Source organism: Neodiprion fabricii, chromosome 7 (genome assembly GCF_021155785.1).
Source record: "Neodiprion fabricii isolate iyNeoFabr1 chromosome 7, iyNeoFabr1.1, whole genome shotgun sequence".
Taxonomy (NCBI): Eukaryota; Metazoa; Arthropoda; class Insecta; order Hymenoptera; family Diprionidae; genus Neodiprion; species Neodiprion fabricii.
This window is the reverse complement of record NC_060245.1, coordinates 3174481-3193563: the sequence shown is the minus strand read 5'-3', so window position 1 is coordinate 3193563 and position 19083 is coordinate 3174481. Positions and strand designations below refer to the sequence as shown.

At 39.6% G+C, this 19083-nt stretch overlaps 4 protein-coding genes and 1 long non-coding RNA gene across 5 annotated transcripts; 2 read left to right on the top strand and 3 right to left on the bottom strand.

Moving 5' to 3' along the window:
• Positions 1-1421: 1421 nt before the first annotated feature.
• LOC124186587 (prostatic spermine-binding protein-like) lies at positions 1422-2517 on the top strand. Its single transcript, XM_046578419.1, has 2 exons — positions 1422-1439; positions 2068-2517. Exons 1-2 carry the CDS (start codon positions 1422-1424, stop codon positions 2515-2517), a joined length of 468 nt encoding a protein of 155 aa, XP_046434375.1.
• Positions 2518-3466: 949 nt separating this feature from the next.
• On the top strand, positions 3467-4339 carry LOC124186410. Its single transcript, XR_006871659.1, has 2 exons — positions 3467-3625; positions 3723-4339. It is a non-coding gene; the product is annotated as an uncharacterized LOC124186410 (long non-coding RNA).
• A 19-nt stretch (positions 4340-4358) lies between these two features.
• On the bottom strand, positions 4359-7699 carry LOC124186408 (putative inorganic phosphate cotransporter). Its single transcript, XM_046578112.1, has 3 exons — positions 7482-7699; positions 6669-6889; positions 4359-6022 (listed from the first exon to the last, which is right to left on the bottom strand). Exons 1-3 carry the CDS (start codon positions 7504-7506, stop codon positions 4772-4774), a joined length of 1497 nt encoding a protein of 498 aa, XP_046434068.1. The 5' UTR covers positions 7507-7699; the 3' UTR covers positions 4359-4771.
• A 3307-nt stretch (positions 7700-11006) lies between these two features.
• Positions 11007-14220, bottom strand: LOC124186409 (putative inorganic phosphate cotransporter). Its single transcript, XM_046578113.1, has 3 exons — positions 14037-14220; positions 13708-13928; positions 11007-13451 (listed from the first exon to the last, which is right to left on the bottom strand). Exons 1-3 carry the CDS (start codon positions 14059-14061, stop codon positions 12210-12212), a joined length of 1488 nt encoding a protein of 495 aa, XP_046434069.1. The 5' UTR covers positions 14062-14220; the 3' UTR covers positions 11007-12209.
• An 823-nt stretch (positions 14221-15043) lies between these two features.
• Positions 15044-16723, bottom strand: LOC124185993. Its single transcript, XM_046577280.1, has 5 exons — positions 16588-16723; positions 16418-16493; positions 16084-16160; positions 15820-15999; positions 15044-15201 (listed from the first exon to the last, which is right to left on the bottom strand). The coding sequence occupies exons 1-5, from the start codon at positions 16633-16635 to the stop codon at positions 15157-15159; spliced, it is 426 nt and encodes a 141-aa protein (XP_046433236.1). The 5' UTR covers positions 16636-16723; the 3' UTR covers positions 15044-15156.
• Positions 16724-19083: the final 2360 nt, after the last annotated feature.

The window sequence follows — 19083 nt, the reverse complement described above, 5'->3', positions numbered from 1 at the left end:
AATTATAAACACGGAAGTTGGGTCAATTATACAATCTAAAATCAGCAAATTCTAGTGCTGTATGGTTGATCGATTAATCGGTGATTTGTGTCTATGAATTTCAAATTTAAATTGTCGAACAAACTAATCGTTAGTAATCAGGCAGTAGAGTTAATTTGGAAAACTGTTCGAATTCGATCATGAAACCGGATATGAAAATACTCAAATTTGTAAAACGAGTTATAGACGCAATTCCTTGATATTTGAATTCTTTTCCGAGAGCCTAAGTCGTTCGTATTATCAAACTTGACGACGAATCGTGGCAATTTTTAAATCCATCTGTACCAAATAATGATTTCTCGTACGACGCATCACTCAAGATCATGGGAATTTTTCTCCGTTCCAAATTTCTGCCTGTGGAAAAAAGGTCGCATAAGAAATTCCATAGAAACCAATTGAATAATTTTTATTTTTTTCATCTTTTAAAATAAAGATTTTATTTCTTTTCAGACCTTGATCTTCTTGTATTTCCTAACGAGAAATACTTTCTACTCAAACATTTTCAATTTTTCATAATGGAATATTCAACATGGCGTCCAAAAAAAAATTAACATAGCCATGAAATTAGTGTACAAAAATTGAAAGAAAAAAAAAAAACAATTTTGCCATTCGCCACCAAGTCGACGAAGAAAAGTCTTCAAACAATCTTTTCTGTTTCTGTCTTTTACAACTTTGTCCTTCACAGTCAATTTTCAACTGTCCAGTAGCAGCTCCATTCTGTTTGCTGTCTGTATCCAGCAGTCGATTGCAATTTCTGTAATTTTTTACAGTCAACTATAATCCCTGACTCATGTTGTTTCTTTATTTTTTTTCGAAGTCAATTTAAAATTTTTCAATTTCGAGAGGAATAATTTTTTTTGAATAGCCAGTCTAGTGTCTATTATACACTTTTAATCACTTTATGTTACATCCAAATTGATCAAAAAATTTATAAAAAAATCGATTTTAACTCCTTGAAGGGGCCTTTGGGGCACGGGTTAATATTAAAATGAGGAACGGATTTCACGTTCAAAAAACATTTTTTTAGTTATTTCGAGTCAATTTAAGGGGTAGGAGAAAAAAATCTTTTTTTCAACAATATCAAGGGCCGCCCTAATATATATGACGCACTGATAATCCCTAAATCTGTCGCGCTTCGAAAGATTGTCAAAGCATCGGACTGATGTTTGAAGCTCATAATGTAGTATGGGCGGTATGCAACACAACTTATCTCTCAGAGATCGACCCCCACTCCCATTTTAGTATATTGCAGAGTATAAACAACGTTGCACTGAAATAGAAATAATCAGTCCGCGAGGAACTTCCCTTGGGTAACGCACAGCTGCATTTCACCGCGGTTATCGCTTTCTACATTGTGGGTACACTCAACCGCGCCAGAAACCATGAGCGCAACGAATAAGGTAGGCTTGTTTCCACATATACGTACATTATTTTTTGCTGTGCAAAACAAATCGGTAAAAGTAAAAAAAAAAAAAAAAACTCCCCAGAATTTGTTCCTTCGCGTATTGAGAGCAGACGTGATTTAGAAAATTACTGTGTCGTTGGATCGTTGATAAAGATGCGACTTTTTTCTGTCGTAATTTAAAAACGATTCCATATTTCTGAAGAAAATTTTTAGTCAGTGGGATCGTGTTGAAAAAATTTTGACGAATTCTTTCGAATGGTTCCTGAAATATCAGAGATTTTCTTCGTGTATTGCAAGTGTCATTATCGGGTTTTACGTGCATGCCGATAATTCATCGTAGTCGAGTCATAGCTGGAGTATCGGAGGGCTATCTGGTTGTAGCATCGTACGGCCACTTTCATGTAAGCGCAAGTGTCGCGAATGTACGATGTGTAGACATCTCTGTAGAATAATGTGTTATAAACAACATATAATTTGAGAGAATCGTACAACATTCGTAAACTTTTAAAACATTTCTTTTATCACCGATCATCAGCTTATAGATTAGAATTTTTGTAAAAACAGTCGAGCGGAAACACTTCCGGATAAAACTGTATTCGAAAGTCGAAATTTCATATTTTTAGGATAGTGATAAAGAGGCGGAAAGACCAAGTAATGATGGCGAAGAAAATCCAGGCGGCTCGAAGGGTGACGATGGCAGAGAAAATCTAGACGACACGTCCGATGAAGATAGCGATGATGAAAATTTAGACGACACGTCCGATGAAGATAGCGATGATGATAATCCAGACGTCGCGGAGGATGACAATGGCAGAGAAAATCCAGACAACGCGAAGGGTGGTGATGGCAGAGAAAATCTAGAAGACGCGGAGGATGACAATAGCACTGAAAATCCAGGCGGCTCGAAGGGTGACGGTGGGAAAGAAAATCCAGGCGGCTCGAAGGGTGACGGTGGCAAAGAAAATCCAGGCGCCACGTACGATGAAGATGGCTCAATTTTGTATTGTTCAGATAAGCTTCCAAAGGAAACGATTCTTATCGATCATGCTAGAGTTTCAGTTTCGACGTTTTGAAACGTCTGCTTTTGCTTCCTTTACATCGCCATACGTCACTTACTTTCCTATGAAAATAACTATAGACTCGTTGATAATGTTGCGATGTTGAAAATTGTACCTTTAGATAGAAAATCTGTAAGTTTTTACTATCAATACTACCAATATTGAAATGATTATTTCTTTCGAAACGTCGCAGGCCTGGAAAAGAAGAGAAAGCAAGGAGACGCAAGTTTGAGTTTGCATCAGATCTGTCAAATTATATCCACAAGGTTCGGGACGAGTATGTGAATTTTTTGGAAAAGCCCAAAGACAAGAATGAAAGAATGATGGGTGTCGTTCTGTACATTGTTGACAAATTTTCCTTCCGGAGTGGCACTAAGAAAACGGGAGGTTCAACGGGTGTTTGCACGTTAAAAAAAAGCGACATCACTTTGAACGATGATGGTTCCGTTTTCTTTCACTTTATCGGTAAGACAAGCTTCTGGTAATGGCATATACTTATTATTACATGTTTGGCTTAGCCACCGTCAAGTCCTTCATACGTCACGGTTAATTTTTTTTTCATTCGTAGGTAAGTGGGGCATTCCGTACAGGAAAACACATACGGTGGAACCAAGCGTCTACAAGATTTTGCAAGAATTGCACAAAGACAGCGGGTCCGAGGACCTCTTTCCTGGCATAAAAGCGAAAAAAGTTAACAATCGTTTGAGGAAAATAATGCCGAAACTTACTATGAGGGTGTTCAGAACGTACAACGGATCGCTGAGAATGCAGAATGAGCTCGAGAAGGCGACACGGGATGTCGCCAAAGGAACATCCGCAAGCACGGTGTATGAAAAAGCGGTGGAAATAGTAGCTGCATATTTGAATCATCAACGAGCCGCCAAGCCTCAAGCTTCAAGCTCCAGGAGTCAAAATTCGGACGATTTGGCGAAAGACATGTCCGAAGTATCACTGACTACAAAGTCAGTATTTTATTATAGGAACTTTACCCTCTGAAAAAAAACGAAAGAGCAAGCTGATGGTTGATTTTCAGGGAGAAGGCCGGTAGAGGACAGACGAATAAGAAGTGGAATCCATACTGCTCCGAGGAGTACTACATAGATCACCGAGTCGTAATTTTGTGGTTGGTTACTCCGAATTGTACCTCAACGCTTGTTCATGATACACAAGCTTCATGTTTCGTCTGATAAGTGTTAGTAATATTCGAAAACTTTTTCCAGGTGCAAGAAGAACAAGATCCCAATAGGAAAAATCTACAGTGAGGAAGACCGCGAATTCTGTGAATGGGAAATTGGCGAGGTCGAAAAGTTGGTGAAAGAAAATACATCATTCGAGACTTCTTATTATTATTATATGAAAGTATTCGATTGTAAATACTTGCCGATGGAATTAGAGTAATCAAGTCGCTGGTGTCCAGTTCTTAAGAATTTTGTCATTTTCAAACCTGACATTTTAGGTAGAATTACAAGATGTGCAGTGTGAGTAAATTGTTAGTCAACGTAACTGAAATCGCTATGATAATTTAGCGGGTAAAGTGCATTTTCAGATTGGTCTCAGAATGCATGGTGATTAATTATTTAGTGGTGGAAAGGATAAAAAGACATGAGATTGAACACTGTATATATGTTATATATATTGTTACAAAGGGTGAAATCACCCGTTTTGCCCCTTTTTAATGATCTAGTAGTCATCATAGATTAAAGACGTTTATAGACCTCTTATGTCTTTCAAAAGAATAAGGTTGCTGCGTCAACCAACATTATTGTAAAAACAGTCTTGTTTCAGACTTAAAACCAGAAACACGTACCCTGCAATTAAAGCTTTTTCACGACATTTATTTACGCCATTGATTTTGGCTTGATAATCAAACTCACGAATCCATATATATTTCCGTAACGTCCAAGAACGTTACAATATTTATATAATGAATGTTATACATTTGCATATAAATACTGTAACCTACTGAGCGTTTAAATAATTTAAGCACGCGGTGAAGTATTTGTGACTGTGAAAGGCGCGAATTGGAGAAACTGAGTTTACCAATTCCTCATATTTTTTTACATTTTGTAAGAAAGTAGTTTATGTATGTCTAATTTACAACGAACGATAAGTCATCGTTACCAATAAAAGTATGAGGAAAGACTGAATAAAAATATAGAACTATGAGAAAAAAGAGCTTGGGTTGATTTTCGCACCGACTACGCAACACGGTATGAACTTAACGGTTTAAGAAAGATGAATAAATAGATGATACGATTGCAAACTACAATCAAACGGATGGTAGTTGATCCGGGTGCTTGGATGTCGACCGACCTCCACGTACTTGGTTGTCATCGTCGTTTTCCTGCAGCCTTTGAATCCGGAAGCTGGCGTCATTCCAGTATTGAACTTCGCCGTCTGCCCAGATGGCGTAGGCCAGAACCGTGACCAAGTAAACTGCGAAGGTGATCCAGAAGACGATCCTCCATTCCTGAAGAGTCTGATTCGGCGTGAGAACGCCGACCGCGTAGGGTGCGAGGACTCCAGCAACTGCGACGACCGTCGTCGTCATGGCCATCAGCGTTCCCGAGTAGTTGGGACTGAGATCGAGGGCGTTAACCATGGTGCTCGGGTACATAAGGCCCATCAGGCCCATACCGACGGTGAAAAGGGTTACAACAAGGATGCGATCGCATCCGGCGTAGGACGCGGCGATGAGGAAAACCGCAGGTCCTGCTGAGGCGATGGTCGCGCAGACCTTGCGCAGGTTCGTCCTAGAGATCCTGTCCTTCGCTATCAACCAGTCAGCGAACCAGGACGAGGCGATGCCGCTGACCCACATCGCGAGGAGAGGAAGAGCCGAGAGGAAGCCGTTCGCCTGTATCGAGAACTTGAGGACGCTGCTCATGTACTTCGGAAGGTCGGTTACCATCGTTTGGAAGCCAAAATTCTCGCCAACCTTAGCAATCAGCAAAGCCCACATCGGTGCCGAGGTCAGGATCTGCCTCCATGGCGTCGGTCCCGTTTCTTTGTGCGTGTGCTCGACCATCGCGTCGTGCAGGTACTTCTTCTCCTGGTCGGATATGAACGGGTGTGAGTCAGGGTAGCTGGAGCAGAGTAGAATCCAGGCCAGGAACCAGACCACGCCGAAGGCTCCGAAGACGTAGAAGACCACTGGCCAGCCCATCGAGGAATTGTGGATCAGGACTCCCGACAAGGCTGTTCCCACCACCGAGCCAACCTGCATACCTGCCATCACTACCGTCCCGATTTTCGACCTCTCTTGTGGCGGTGCCCATTGGGCTATCAGCACGTTCACCGCAGGGTAAGTTGTTCCCTCACCAAAACCCATCAGAATTCGGAGAACTATCAGACCCGTCGCGTCGAACGCTTCGACCACCGATGGTGTGAGCATTGTGAATATAGCCGTGGCCAGAATGCCGATACCGAGAGTGTATTTCCCTCCAAATTTGTCCGCAAGTATTCCTCCCGGTATTTGGGTGATGATGTAACCCCAGAAGAAACTCGACAGGATGATTCCCTGAAAAGTGATTCAAGGGTTCAACAGATTGTCCAGTTCTGGTTGACCTCACGCCTTCGAGTCCTGATAGTTGGCAAGGTTGGTTCGTTTTTTATCTTTTTTTTTTCACGGTTCTATGGGAAAAATTTGTTGTACATTAGTTTTTTTTTTTTTTTTGTAAATTAGTTCTAAGTAATCGTTCACCAATCAACGGCAAAAAGCGCCTAACAATTCCGCAGTTGGTTATCCTCGTCTTTTATCCGAAATAGGAGTGTCGCATCACCTTGATATCCTTGTTTCGTTTTCAGTATTTATTTTTATGAACAATAATTCATTGGGACACGATACGAAATACATAAAACAATGTATTATACGAAGGTCCGTAAGGTATAGACATAAAAATAAATAAAAAATATTACAATAATTGGTAACGACCTCGAAACGTTTTCCTATCTCCTTCAGCTTTTACGATAATTTTTTTTCAGCAAAAAAGTTAAATTAAATGAACGACCCCGATGTACAAGCTTCGTTAAAAAGTAGTTATGGTTTTTAAGTGTGTCTGGTATTCACGAAGCTTTGGAAGACTGAAACTGCTTCCGATTATACTTTCTCTTTTTCGGTAACGACGATCTCTTTTCCAGCAATGACAAAATGGGATCGTACTCACCTGCGTATATTCATCCCAATCGTAAGCGCCTTTGCCGCTCGAACTCGAGGATGTTGACTCGGATGCTGGACAAGTCTCGTCGGAACTTGTGCTATTGGACGCCTCGGACGTTCGCACCATCTCCGTGATGGCTACGTTCAGGCAGATTCGCATCGAGAAGGCATTGGAAATAGCGAGACATCCCATTACTGCAAGTATCCATCTCTGAGATATTCGAGAACCTGGAAAGAATCCGGAAAAATCTTGTCACCAGTTCAACGCCGACATCATCGAATATACAACGGTGTCAAAAATGGAACGAGAAGAAAAGTGACCGATTTGTTTTTCATACAAGCTAAATGATCAGGTTACTTACGGTAAAATCACGATACCGTAAACAAAAAAATTTACTTTTAATAAAATACAGATCCAGCCTCCAGTTCTACCGATTCACGGAAGTATAAAAGATCGATAATTAATTTATACGATTGTTTAACTTTGAGACACTTGAGTTTGATCTAATAACTAATTGATTATCAACTGTTGTAGGAATTATCGTACAGGCGAATAATTGTAAACAGTCGATTGCTTGAGGCAAAATTTAAAGTACACGGTTGTGTTTTGATTTCCATTGATACGTTAATAGATTACCTGAATAATTGCGATATAAATGGATGAATATTTTTCACAAACACGCAGTTTTTCATTGACGAATGAAAATATTAATGCGAAAATTATCATTTGATAGACAATATTTTATTACTATATACGTAATTAATTTTTATCGTGATGAAATTATCAAAGATTTATATACAGAAGATAGAATTGACTTACAGCAGATTTTCCACGATGAGAACATAATCCTCAATGCTGCATTGCATCCGACGAAAATTGAGTCCAACAAATCGTAAAAACGGAAACGGAACACAAAATTTTTTCCCCAACAAGATATCTGTCAAATGATCTTTCAAAATGACAATTAAAACTATCGACTAGACAGAGACGATCGTCTACTCGACGCGTTTAGCAAAGGTCTGTATCGAACACCTCGATGTGATTCTGCTATCAGACGACGATATTGTGATTAGACGACTCGTATATCGACGTCGATACTTGACAATGCGGTGTCGCAAGTACTTGTCGCAATTTGAAGGTTGAATTGTATTCATTCTTTTAATTTCATTGCATTGACTTTCGTACGTTGTAACACGTAATTGTGTGAGAAAAATTTCGCACACTCGATGAAAGCGTTATCAATTATACGGATTGAAACGAATACAAGATCAAACGTAAATAAACGACCGAAGGATTAGTATAATAGCCACGCACTTGGCATGTTTACCCTGTGGCGAATAAAATTTGGTGATATACAAATTTATTCCCGGGACGCGTTCGTGTGTACGGTAATTATTTATTATACGTACATCCGTGTAAATAAGTCGGTAGTTGATTAGCGAGTATAATTGCGCGAGAGTTCATTAAGGAGATGGCAAGCACTGCAGAGTCAGATAATGAATGTTTGCATATTTTTTCACAAGTTCGAACGATCGATTATAACGAAAAACTAGAGAAATATTGCGAAGCTTGTTATTAAAAAACTGATGTCCAAAATAATGAAGAGTAAAATAAAGATTTCGGTGATTTTTGTCTGACGTTTGAAACAGAAATTAGCTTCAGAGTATGAAAGTAAAAATTGTAGAAGTAGATTCGAAAGAAAAATTAGCTGGTATCGTTTTCATTAATTAAGAAATTCTTGTTCATACCTGAAAGCTGATTTGCATTTCCAGTAACTTGGAATGAAGTGAAACGTACCAGTTAAACAAAAATCGATTTAATTTGTTCTTGTAACATTCTTTTAATACAATTATCCGACAATAACGTAGTTTTGAAAGTAAAACGGAATGTAGAGTTACGTTTTCTATGGTGTTAAATTCATCGTCTGTGTTGATCAGATAAAGACAGGCTGTTGGTGCTCGTAATCTGAAAATTAAAAATACTGCTGATAAGTTGTTGGAATTTTATTGTACAATTGTCGCCGAATCATCGAGTCGTTCATTATGCGTGGATTGTTAGGATCAAGACTCTACGGTACAATTCTTGAGATTATTACGAGAGTGTTTTACTGTAAGGCTTTTTCAGATTGAGATAATAAAATAGCTTGCAAAACTGTTTGATTTCATTGATTAATTACTCGTGCAACGCTTGTTTACGTTATGATTTGATTTTCTCCAAGGTCGACGTTTTCAATTTACGTAATTTTTAACCGCGTAACAATTCTTCCAATCGATCGTTCCATTTTTTTTTTCAACGGTCAACAAATCTCTATATAATACATATATCGTGAATTATGAGTAAAACAACAGTTGATTATTGTACATACACACGTCGCTTGACAAAGATTAATAAAGTTTTCAAACAAAATTATTTTGAGACTCGCAATTTAAATCCTGGTCAACGCATTTAAGTGCAATCGGCTAATCACTACGAATCAAACCATTAGTGGATTTCAGGTAATCCAGATTTCTTCGTCATCCATGATTGCTTCCTTGTTCCGATGCTCGTTGTTATTCTGCAAGAAATAAAAATTTACGTAGCTACGCATCTTTGATGTTCTACTTTGGAAGTTGCAATCAGCAAATTAAGAAGTTTAAAATCCAGACCCTTACACGTTATTTTGAATCCTTCAACCAAGGTCAACACCTGACGCAGCGAGCAACGGAAGCCCAACCGACGCGGTTCCGTGTTTACGTTGCGAATCGGTCAGCGTCGGTCGGAACTCAACGAAGCGTCATTTGCGTACGGCGATCGCGCGCGGCGCCACGCAGTCTGACGGCGTCGCGACGCTTACCGCGTGGTATTCGGTGTCCGTGTGTGCGTGCGTGTGTGTGTGTGTGTGTGTGTGTGTGTGTTTTTTCTTTCCGTGTTTTTTGATAACCGAACGTGTATCTACGCTGTTGAAAAGTTCTCTATGGACTCCCATACACCGAATGGGACGTTTTATTCGGATACGGAACAGTGAATTCTCCCTACATTTGCTTTTTATTCAATTTGAAAGTACAATAAAATTTGGTAAATTCCAATTACTTTTTTGTGTTTTTCTGTTTTTTATAAATTTTAGTAAAATCAAAAATTTTCATAGTAAATTTGAGACAAACGCATAGTGATTTAGCGAATTTGTAAATTTGCAACCTAACTTTCGTAAATTGACGATCTTTTTGTACGGTAAATGAGTAGTAAATTCGTAGTAATTTTCAACAGCGTGCGCAATGTCAAGTGGTGAATACGTGCGAGTGACGATCGGATGCGATCCATGCCTGGCGAATCGAGCTGCTCCAATCAATTTCATCTGCTGCAGACACCACAGAGGTGAGTCGAGTCGTGTTTATGGTACGAATATCTGCCTCTCGTAGATTTCTCTGTACGAACCTGTTGCGTTGCGATTTCCCTGTCTCGTCGTGATGCTGTCCAGCAATTAGGTATCTTATTTTGATCGAGATGAGACAGCTCGATGCATCTCTTTCGCTGGGCGCGATGCTTCGTTGCCTGTTGTTGTTATTCCTGCTGGTTGCTCTCGATTCGGGGATTGGTAGTTCTGAGACTGATTTTTCACTGCACATCGTGAAATTGCTCGATTTTTTTTCTTTTTTTTTTTTCTAAAATGTAAATTTCGTCAAATTGCTCAGTTCATATCTTATTTCTGAAATTGCACGTCCTGACGCGATACTGACTATGAGCTTAATTTAGTATCACGATTTCCCTGCGTATGTTTCGAATGATTAAAAACTGATATCGAGTATATCCCGAATGTTGGTGGTGTACAAAGTAATAGCGTGATACTATTCGGAAGTACATTTGTATTTCAAATTAAGTGCGTCTTGTAAAAGTCTGTAGAAATTTCACACAGACGGTGTGTGATGAAACGTTTATTGCTGATAAGTTTTACCGTGACAAGGAATTAACGTAATCCAATTGACTGGAGGTACGCGAATGACTATTGAATGAGTAAAAGATAGCAAAAAAAGTAACCCAGTAAACGGAACACAGTTTAATCAATGCTGATCAACCACTACTCCATGTGGGACTTTCTTTTACAAACCGAACGCCTTTCTGACCGACACCTTTTTGATTCAGCAGATTTTTTTTGCGGATTCTACATCGAAAAAAAAGAGATACACGTCTTCTAGGATTCTTTTTTCTTCACATATTTTGGAAAATAGAGAGGGTCGAAAATTTGAGAATCTGGCGAATTTCGTCTTGGAGACCGATTTTCAAAAATTCGTAACTCCGGTTGTAATTGAGCTAAGAACTTTTATATTTTTTCATTCTAAATTGAAATGAATGAATTTTAATATAAAAATTATCTCATTAAAAATTATTAACAAGTTCATATTGTTATAAATAATGGTGTAAAATATTCGATGGATTAGCGATCACGGACGTAATTGGTATGGATCATTTTTGAAAGTTGGATATAAATTTTCGCACGCAGGGCTAATATTCTGGGTGAAAATATTGCTTTAGATAAGTCAAATTTAAAATTAATAAATTTTTTAAGAACATTGTCCCGCACGATTAGCCAAATTAATCGGTTAATAAATCAGTCGGTCGATTTTTTGCTGGCTATATCTTCTGCATCTCATCTGTTTGTCTTTTTTCTTTTATCGATTGCACGGATATTATCAATCGCGCAGATCTGTCATAATCGACTTACGATTCTATGCGCCCAATCAAGGGTATTCGAGACGTTTCTTATCTCCGGATCCGATGCAATGCGAATGGTGGCAATAAAGATTGCGCTATCTCGTGACTGCAATAAAATCAATCCGGCTATCTGTTTCGTTGTGAATTTTAATTCCCGCTTTTTGTTTCTTCTTTTGAATTCATATTCATCTGAAAACAACGCTTGATGTGTAAATAACGATCAAGCATTTCTGTTTTTCTTACACCTGAATTTTATATTCAATTGAACATTGTGAAACGTTTCAAAGTATTTGACAGTTTCAAAGCGTTATAATTTTTGCAGAAAAATAGGAAACAGAGAAGAAAAATCGATCATTGTGCAATGTTTCAATACTTGCAGTTTAAACAAATATTTGAAACAAAATCATTGCGTGTTGATCTTTGCTGTGAATGAGATATAATATAGAGATTATTTTAAAACCGTGATAAGAACAAGCAAATGTAACTTCTCATGTTTCAAGCTACGCAAATATTGATAATGAATTTGTTTTCACTGTTGATACTGGAATTTGAACTTTGTGTATGTTAAAAGCCCAATTGCCAAGTGCGAATTTGGATTTGAATTTAATTGTGCTCATATGCAATGTTGGTAGCTCATGATTTGCAATTGACATTTTCGAGGATTACCGATGTACACATGCTTGTGTCCAGAGGATAGTGAATCAGACCATGAATCTCGATTAGTCCAATAGTAAAACGTTTCCATCGAAAATGGAGGATGGAGGGGTGAAAAAAAATTGTGAGATGATCGAGGATTAAGTATTTTTCAATTCGAGGCTATCCGATACTAAATAAAAGGCATTCTGGCGTGAGAATCTCCATTTAACTTGACCGCAGTTCAACCGTCACGTCTGACTTTGTATCGTTTTCAACTTTCGGTTCCGTCACCGGTTGTTTGTCAAGTCCGAGTCGAAAATCAGGATCATTCCAGTACTGAATCTCTCCGTCGCCCCAGATAACGAAGACGATATTCGACTGTAAAAAGAAGCCAAAGCAGATCCAGAATACGACTCTCCACTCGGAAAGCGTCTGATTCGGCGTTAGAACGCCGACGAGATACGGAGCGGCTATCCCTGTCAGACTAGCGGTCGTCAACATAATTGCCATGACGGTTCCAGAGTGGTTGGGACTCAAATCCATTGAGTTAATAAGCACCCCGGTGTTATATGGGCCCATGAAACCCGTGCCGAGCACAAAGAGAACGATGACAACGACGCGGTTGCAGCCAACGTAGGAAGCCGTGATGATGAAAATGGCCGGCAGGACCGAGGCGACGGTGGTCCAAAACTTCCTGACGTTCGTGATACTCATTTTCCGTGTCTTTATGAACCAGTCGGCAACCCATGACGACGCAATGCTCGCGATCCACATAACGAGGTACGGAAGAGCCGACAGAAAGCCGTTTGACTGAATCGAGAAGTTGAGGACGTTGCTCATGTAAAGAGGAAGGTCAGTCATCATGGTGAAATGACTGAACCCGTGCCCGATACCCGCACCCACCATAGCCCAGACTGGAACTGAGGTCAGAATGTGTCGCCAGGGTGTCGGTACCAGCTCTTTTTTGCAGTTTGTCGTTTTCCGCAAGAAGTTCTTCTCCGACTCGGTTATGAAGGGGTGAACGTCCGGATTGTTGTAGCAGAGCAAGACCCACGCAAAGAACCAGAGCACACCGGCTGCACCAAAGACGTAAAATACCAGCGGCCAACCCATGGATGAATTTTGGATCAGAACTCCGGAGAGCGCCGTGCCCAGCATGTTTCCAAGCAAGATTCCTGATGTCACTACCGTTCCGATGATTGACTCTTCGCCCGGCGCAGACCATCGGGCTATGAGCTCCCCCATTGCTGGTATAGTCGTTCCCTCCCCTAAGCCCATCAGGATACGGAGGACTATCAGACCCGTCGAGTCGAACGCTTCGACCACCACCGGTGTCAGAAGAGTGAATATGGCACTCGTGAAGATACCCAGACCCAGGACGTACTTTCCGCCAATTTTGTCAGCCAGCATTCCACCCGGAATTTGAGTGAACACGTAACCCCAGTAGAAGCTCGATAGAATCACTCCCTGCAATTTGATTAGTGGATTTGTTTTGTCGTGTGTTCAATTTTCGGGAAGCAGTGAAAGACGGTGACACGGACACCTGACCGAAAGCGTAACTTTGCCTTATCTTCACTTTGTTGCAGATTTGATTGAACATTTTTTGATAAAGCACAGTCTATTCAACAACACCGAAGACTCTATAATTCAATATCAGCGGTCACCTGAATTAACGTGACATGATACCTTGCCAATAACGAAACTTAAATCCGTGTTTTCTTACTTGTGTATAAGTATCCCATTCGTAACTGCCACCGCTACCGGTACCCGAGGTTGTCGAATCGGATGCTGGACAAATTTCGTCCGAACTCGTACTGTTTGAAATTTCCGCAGATACGACCATCTGCGTGATCGCTAGTGACAGAGATATTCGCATGGTGCAAACGTTCACACCTGCCAAACATCCCATCACTGTGAATACCCATCGCTGCGGTATCTTCGCACCTGTAGGACGTTTATTATTTCCATCGACACGAGTATGTCAAACAGTTTGCGAGATTGTGACAGTTTATTCGAGAGTTTGGGTTTCTACCGGTTGCCATAATTACTTACAACAAAGTTTCCACGATGTAAGCATCTTCGAGACGTTAAAATTGAGTACACAAGACCACTGAACCTTAGCCTTAAGAAGACTTCACCACAAAATCAATGTGAAGACACGACTGTCACACTCTTCCGTGATAAGCTGATTCTGAATATTATCCTCGTTTGATTGACTCCGTCGTCAATGAGGTGCAGACCTGCAGTGTACCTATCTTGTGGTTAATAACCAGACTTATAAATTTGCGATCAAGATAACGGCGTGCGGATTGGACTCATGACGTGATTCTCAAATCATATACAGGCAAAAGACCTTTTGGTTCAATCGCGATAAGCGTTGCATAGCCTAAGTCTTCATCTTGTAGTATAACAGGAAAAATTGATTTAGCGTACTATGAAGACAAAGTTCTTCGGCACCGAGTACCTCAGAGATTAATCTCAAGGGTTTGTTCGTCAAAATGCTTCGATATTGTTTCTCTTATTATCTATTATTAATTATGATCTAAAATTGTTCTACTAATCGGTCCAATAGCCTAGCGATTATTCTTATTGTGTCAATTGTGAGTAATCTTCTAGGCACAAGGCATATGAAGCTTCGAACAAGCGAAGTCAGCAATATGAATCTCAGCACAAATTTATAAATCTCAAGAAATGAACCGTTTTGATACAATATGAACAATATAACTCGTTACAATGCTAAGGTTTATCAAATCAGTAGTCTTTGAGTGAGGATAATCAATTCCAGGAATTTGCTGATTTTCTTGCGAGTGTCGGCGCTTTTGTCGAAATTCTTCTTCGCATTAGAGTGCTGAAACTCATACGTGTCGTATGCTAATTGAACTCTAACTTTCATCAAAAATTTCCTCTTACCCCTTCGGTGTAATAATAATTAATCCGACTAAATCGTAATACTATTTCAAACTAAAATGAAAATAAAATTGATTCGTACTGCATGGTTTGAGTTTAAAATATGCTTTATTACTTGGATAGAATTAGGGTACAACAATGAATATCATACGAACATCATGTCATCAGAATAGGTAGTAAAACTTTGACAAAAAAAAAAAAACAGACAAACTCCAACACACATCTCGCCAACTTTCGGTAAATCCTGTTCTCTTCGCGTCGTTTATTACCAACCATGAGGAGGCTCGAATATTCCCATCTGCGGGAAGATCTGAAACAACGAATACGATTGATGCAGATGGAAGTGTTAATTTTCTAAAACTACTTAAACTTAAACTGCCCGGAATTCCTTTGCAGTGTTCAAGATTAAATATAGGATCACCAATTATTTAGTTGAGAATTTTATATCCGCCAAGATTACGTAACGGAACAAGAACGAGCGTCGCGGAGTTGTCAAAATACATAAAAAAGTATTCATACTGCGAATAAGACGCAAGGACAAACGTCGAGATATTGTGGTATTGATTCGAAAAAATTATGCTCTTCTCACGATCGGTCATACGTAGCTTCCTCTGGAGTAGAAGACCCAAAGTACTTTTATCAAATTGAATAGAACTGTATCGACAGTATGATGATTCAGGGCAGCTTTATAATTTATGTATTTAAAGGCTCGTTTGCTTTATCCAAATATCATAGAACCTGGCTGGTTTTGTCCGAGCGAGCTACGAAAACTCAGCCAGTACCTGAACAAGGGGGCGGTGAATTTGTTTTCTCGTCGAATAATATACCCAGTGATACAAATTTGATCTCTCACGATTTTGAATCATGTCCTTGCCGTCTTTTGACTTCGTGTTGCGTTGCGAAACTTTTTAAAGCGCAAACTACTCACCGCTGGATATCCTTCGAAGAAGCACTTCATCACTTCGTACGACATTTCGCGTCTATCCTCAATTTTCGAGTGCTCTTTCACGCATTTCTCCGCCAATGGTTTTGCCCCGGCGCGAACCGTGTCGTCGTTGTCGATCAGCACAAGGAACCCGGCAGTGTCGAAATCACCGTTTTCACGGAACTGCGGACGAGAAAGGATTACGAACGATCGGAAGGCAAGAGGAATCGTTACTTATTCCCTGATTACAGCCAATCATTAAATTACCAAGTGTTTGCCCTCGAAGAAACATCTCAGGTAGCTCTTCACCTTTGGATTTGCAAAATAGGCCGCGTCTTCTGACTCTGGGTTTTCGAATGCATAGAAGAAAAAAGATTAAAACCAGTTTGTCCAGTAGGTTAGATTTAGACGTAACATTCGAATCAACTGAGGTAAGAACTGGTGGTAGATTTTGTCGTGTTTCAGTAATGCGGAGTTGCTAATAATTGTCACATCAAATAAGACCAACTCCAGACGATCCCGCTCCAAAAGCATTTTCAAACAGCGACTTGCGAAGTGAACTGAGTAGGATATTGAAGAATAAAGCAAGATGTTATTTTACCATGTTCCATGCCAGTTTCGGCGAAGCACGTCTCCCTGACTGCTACATGAAAGTCACCCGGTCTTGCAAGGACAACCTGAAAATAAAAATCCTCACGTGTTAGATAGAATGGTCATCGAAACATGGGTTTCAATTCCTCTACGAGGGGATGGACGACTTCCGATTCTTACCTCACTCGCGATAAACAAGCAGGCGAACGTTAGAAGAAAGTAGTTCATCTTGGTTACTGGGTCCACAACGGAACGTTTTCGATTCACCAGAAATACAACTCAGTCGGACTGAACGTCGTGCTGTTGATGAGCAGAACTGACTTCCCTGTTGCGTTAGTCCCTGCTTTTATATCAAAAACATCACGGTCGTGATGGTCAAGTTTACACACTTGTGCTGTTAAATAAAAATAGTGTGCGTGGAGTCCACGCCCGGCAGAGGTCAAAGTTCTCACCAATTAGTAGTATAGAAATAAATATTTACTATTATTTTGTATTATTTTCATATTATGCAGAACAATTGACTTCCGATGTGTAACAATAATTGATTCGCAATTGAATTTCACGGCACGCAAAAGCCCGGTCTAGATTTGCATTAAAATATGAAATTTCACATCTGCCGGCGCAGCTTAAGTTTTCTACGGATGATAAAAAAAGCGATTTCCTAGAACGCACACCTGAATAATTATGCCTCCTGAATTTTGAGTTTTTGTTGGTTCGATTTTCTATAATTCAATCATTGCGATCACAACCGAATGTGAAAATAATATCTATCGCGAAAGTTTCGTCACTCTACAAACTCATCCAATTACTGTCAGTACCATCGACTATGATCAAAATCTTTCGTCGTTAATATTCGTTTTCTTTCTCATTCGCAGCTTTCTTCATTTTCCGTGAAATTCTTTCTTATTGCATTATTTTGTTTGTTTAGGAGCAATTCGTTTACGTATTTCGTTTTCAGCGGCCAAAGCCCGTACAGAGTTGTATAAAAGAAAATGCCTGTAAGAACATAGTAGACGGAAAGCTCGCCTTGATAATTGAAAATTAACAAATAAAACACCCCGAATGACGCAATTGACGGCTATTCGTACGAAAAGACATGTTTCGAAGCATTATAGACGCAATAAGCCGTATTATCGTTGATACGATTAATAGCCGAAACCACGGTCTCTGACTCTGCTGCGCCTGTTGAACTTGCTGAATAACGCGTTGCATCTCATGTTGTTTGACAAAAGTTTCAAGGCGAGATTGACGTCGTTCTACTCGATGGAAAATTCCATCGTTGGTACGTTCAAGTACTCTCGAATAGCTTGGAAGTCGTGATCTGTAAATTGCATCGATGAGCCTATTTTATAAGCTACGTGCCTTAAGAATTCCTCTGTGATGCCACCTAACGCGTTTGATCGACAATGTTGTTCCGATCTTCAGATCACAGAAGCGTAACTTATCGTTGAATAAACATAGATACAATATAAAGTTCCGAAGGAATCAGGTTCACAGAATTTCGCCGTGAAGCATTCAATGATGTTGATAGTTTTAGTAATCTTCGCTTTGATGTACTGGGCAAGATTGTTGAACGACAAATTGGAGTCGGAAATGAACCCGTGGTCTTTAACGATTTCTACTTGTTTCGATGCAATGTTATCAGGAAAATATTGTTTGTGAGGCTGATCGGTTCTACCGAAGAAGATAACAAAACGTTTTTCGATATCACATTCAAGGCCAATTTTCGAGCACCAAGAAAACAAAGAACTTATGCCAAGTCGGAGTTTGAGTGAGACGTAGGGACTGTTGCGAGGGACTTGCTTCGAAAACTTCATGTTGTCAGCAAAGAGAAGGAATGAACTTTGCTCGATAGCCATGAAGATATCGTTTATCATGAAAATAGAAAGAAGTCATCGGCCCAGGTGTGTGCCTAGGCCAACACCGAATAAAACGTAAATGGGATTAGATATAAAGTTTCTCATTTTCACACTTTGCACTATGTCCCTGAGCAAAGTGTCTTTAATTCGGTAACGCGCCAGTTTTCCTATCAGGAAGTCAATGTTTACCAGGTCAAAAGCGCAGACTAAATCAATACATAAAATTTACTGTGTACTTTATATAAATAATACCCAAGTTTGTAATCGTTGACCTGTTGCTTAGAAAGCCGTGTTGCCCCTCATAAAAAAAACCGTCAACTTGGTTGTCAATTCGTACCCCTAATTCGTAGGTGATGCCGAATTCCCATAAGAAAAAAACTGAGGGTACGAATTCACCTCCTGTTTTTATAGGCAAAATTGTAACTTATGACAAATTTATCACATTTACTCTTGATATTAATGAAATAGACGATGGATCAAATATCCACAAATTGTTAAAATAGATCGTCGCAAACTTTTTTGGACCTGGTATGTAATTTTGAACATAGCCATTTTTCGGATATTTTTTATGCCACCGGAAATTAACCCCGTATCTTTGGGAGAAAATTTTCATTTGGTTTATTCTATGGTGAACTTGAGAAGGATGTTGAAACCTACATTTTTGACATTTAAAAAATTTTTAAAGATTTCTTTTCGCCCCAGTATTACATCTTCAACTAAGATAGACCTGCTTTTTCAGAATATGTAAAAAAAAATATTTCCAGCGGAACTTTATATTGTATCTATATTTATTCAACGATAAGCTAAGCTTCAGTGA

Excerpts from the sequence above, each read along its gene's own strand:
- LOC124186408 (XM_046578112.1), bottom strand. The coding sequence starts at position 7,506 with ATGTTCTCATCGTGGAAAATCTGCT. Across the intron at positions 6,890-7,481 it reads CTCATCGTGGAAAATCTGCT|GTTCTCGAATATCTCAGAGA; the intron begins GTAAGTCAATTC and ends GATTCTTTCCAG. Across the intron at positions 6,023-6,668 it reads ATTGGGATGAATATACGCAG|GGAATCATCCTGTCGAGTTT; the intron begins GTGAGTACGATC and ends ATCACTTTTCAG.
- LOC124186409 (XM_046578113.1), bottom strand. The coding sequence starts at position 14,061 with ATGCTTACATCGTGGAAACTTTGTT. Across the intron at positions 13,929-14,036 it reads TACATCGTGGAAACTTTGTT|GTGCGAAGATACCGCAGCGA; the intron begins GTAAGTAATTAT and ends AACGTCCTACAG. Across the intron at positions 13,452-13,707 it reads AATGGGATACTTATACACAA|GGAGTGATTCTATCGAGCTT; the intron begins GTAAGAAAACAC and ends ATCAAATTGCAG.
- LOC124185993 (XM_046577280.1), bottom strand. The coding sequence starts at position 16,635 with ATGAACTACTTTCTTCTAACGTTCGCCTGCTTGTTTATCGCGAGTGAG. Across the intron at positions 16,494-16,587 it reads GCTTGTTTATCGCGAGTGAG|GTTGTCCTTGCAAGACCGGG; the intron begins GTAAGAATCGGA and ends TTTTATTTTCAG. Across the intron at positions 16,161-16,417 it reads CGAAACTGGCATGGAACATG|AGTCAGAAGACGCGGCCTAT; the intron begins GTAAAATAACAT and ends TCGAAAACCCAG.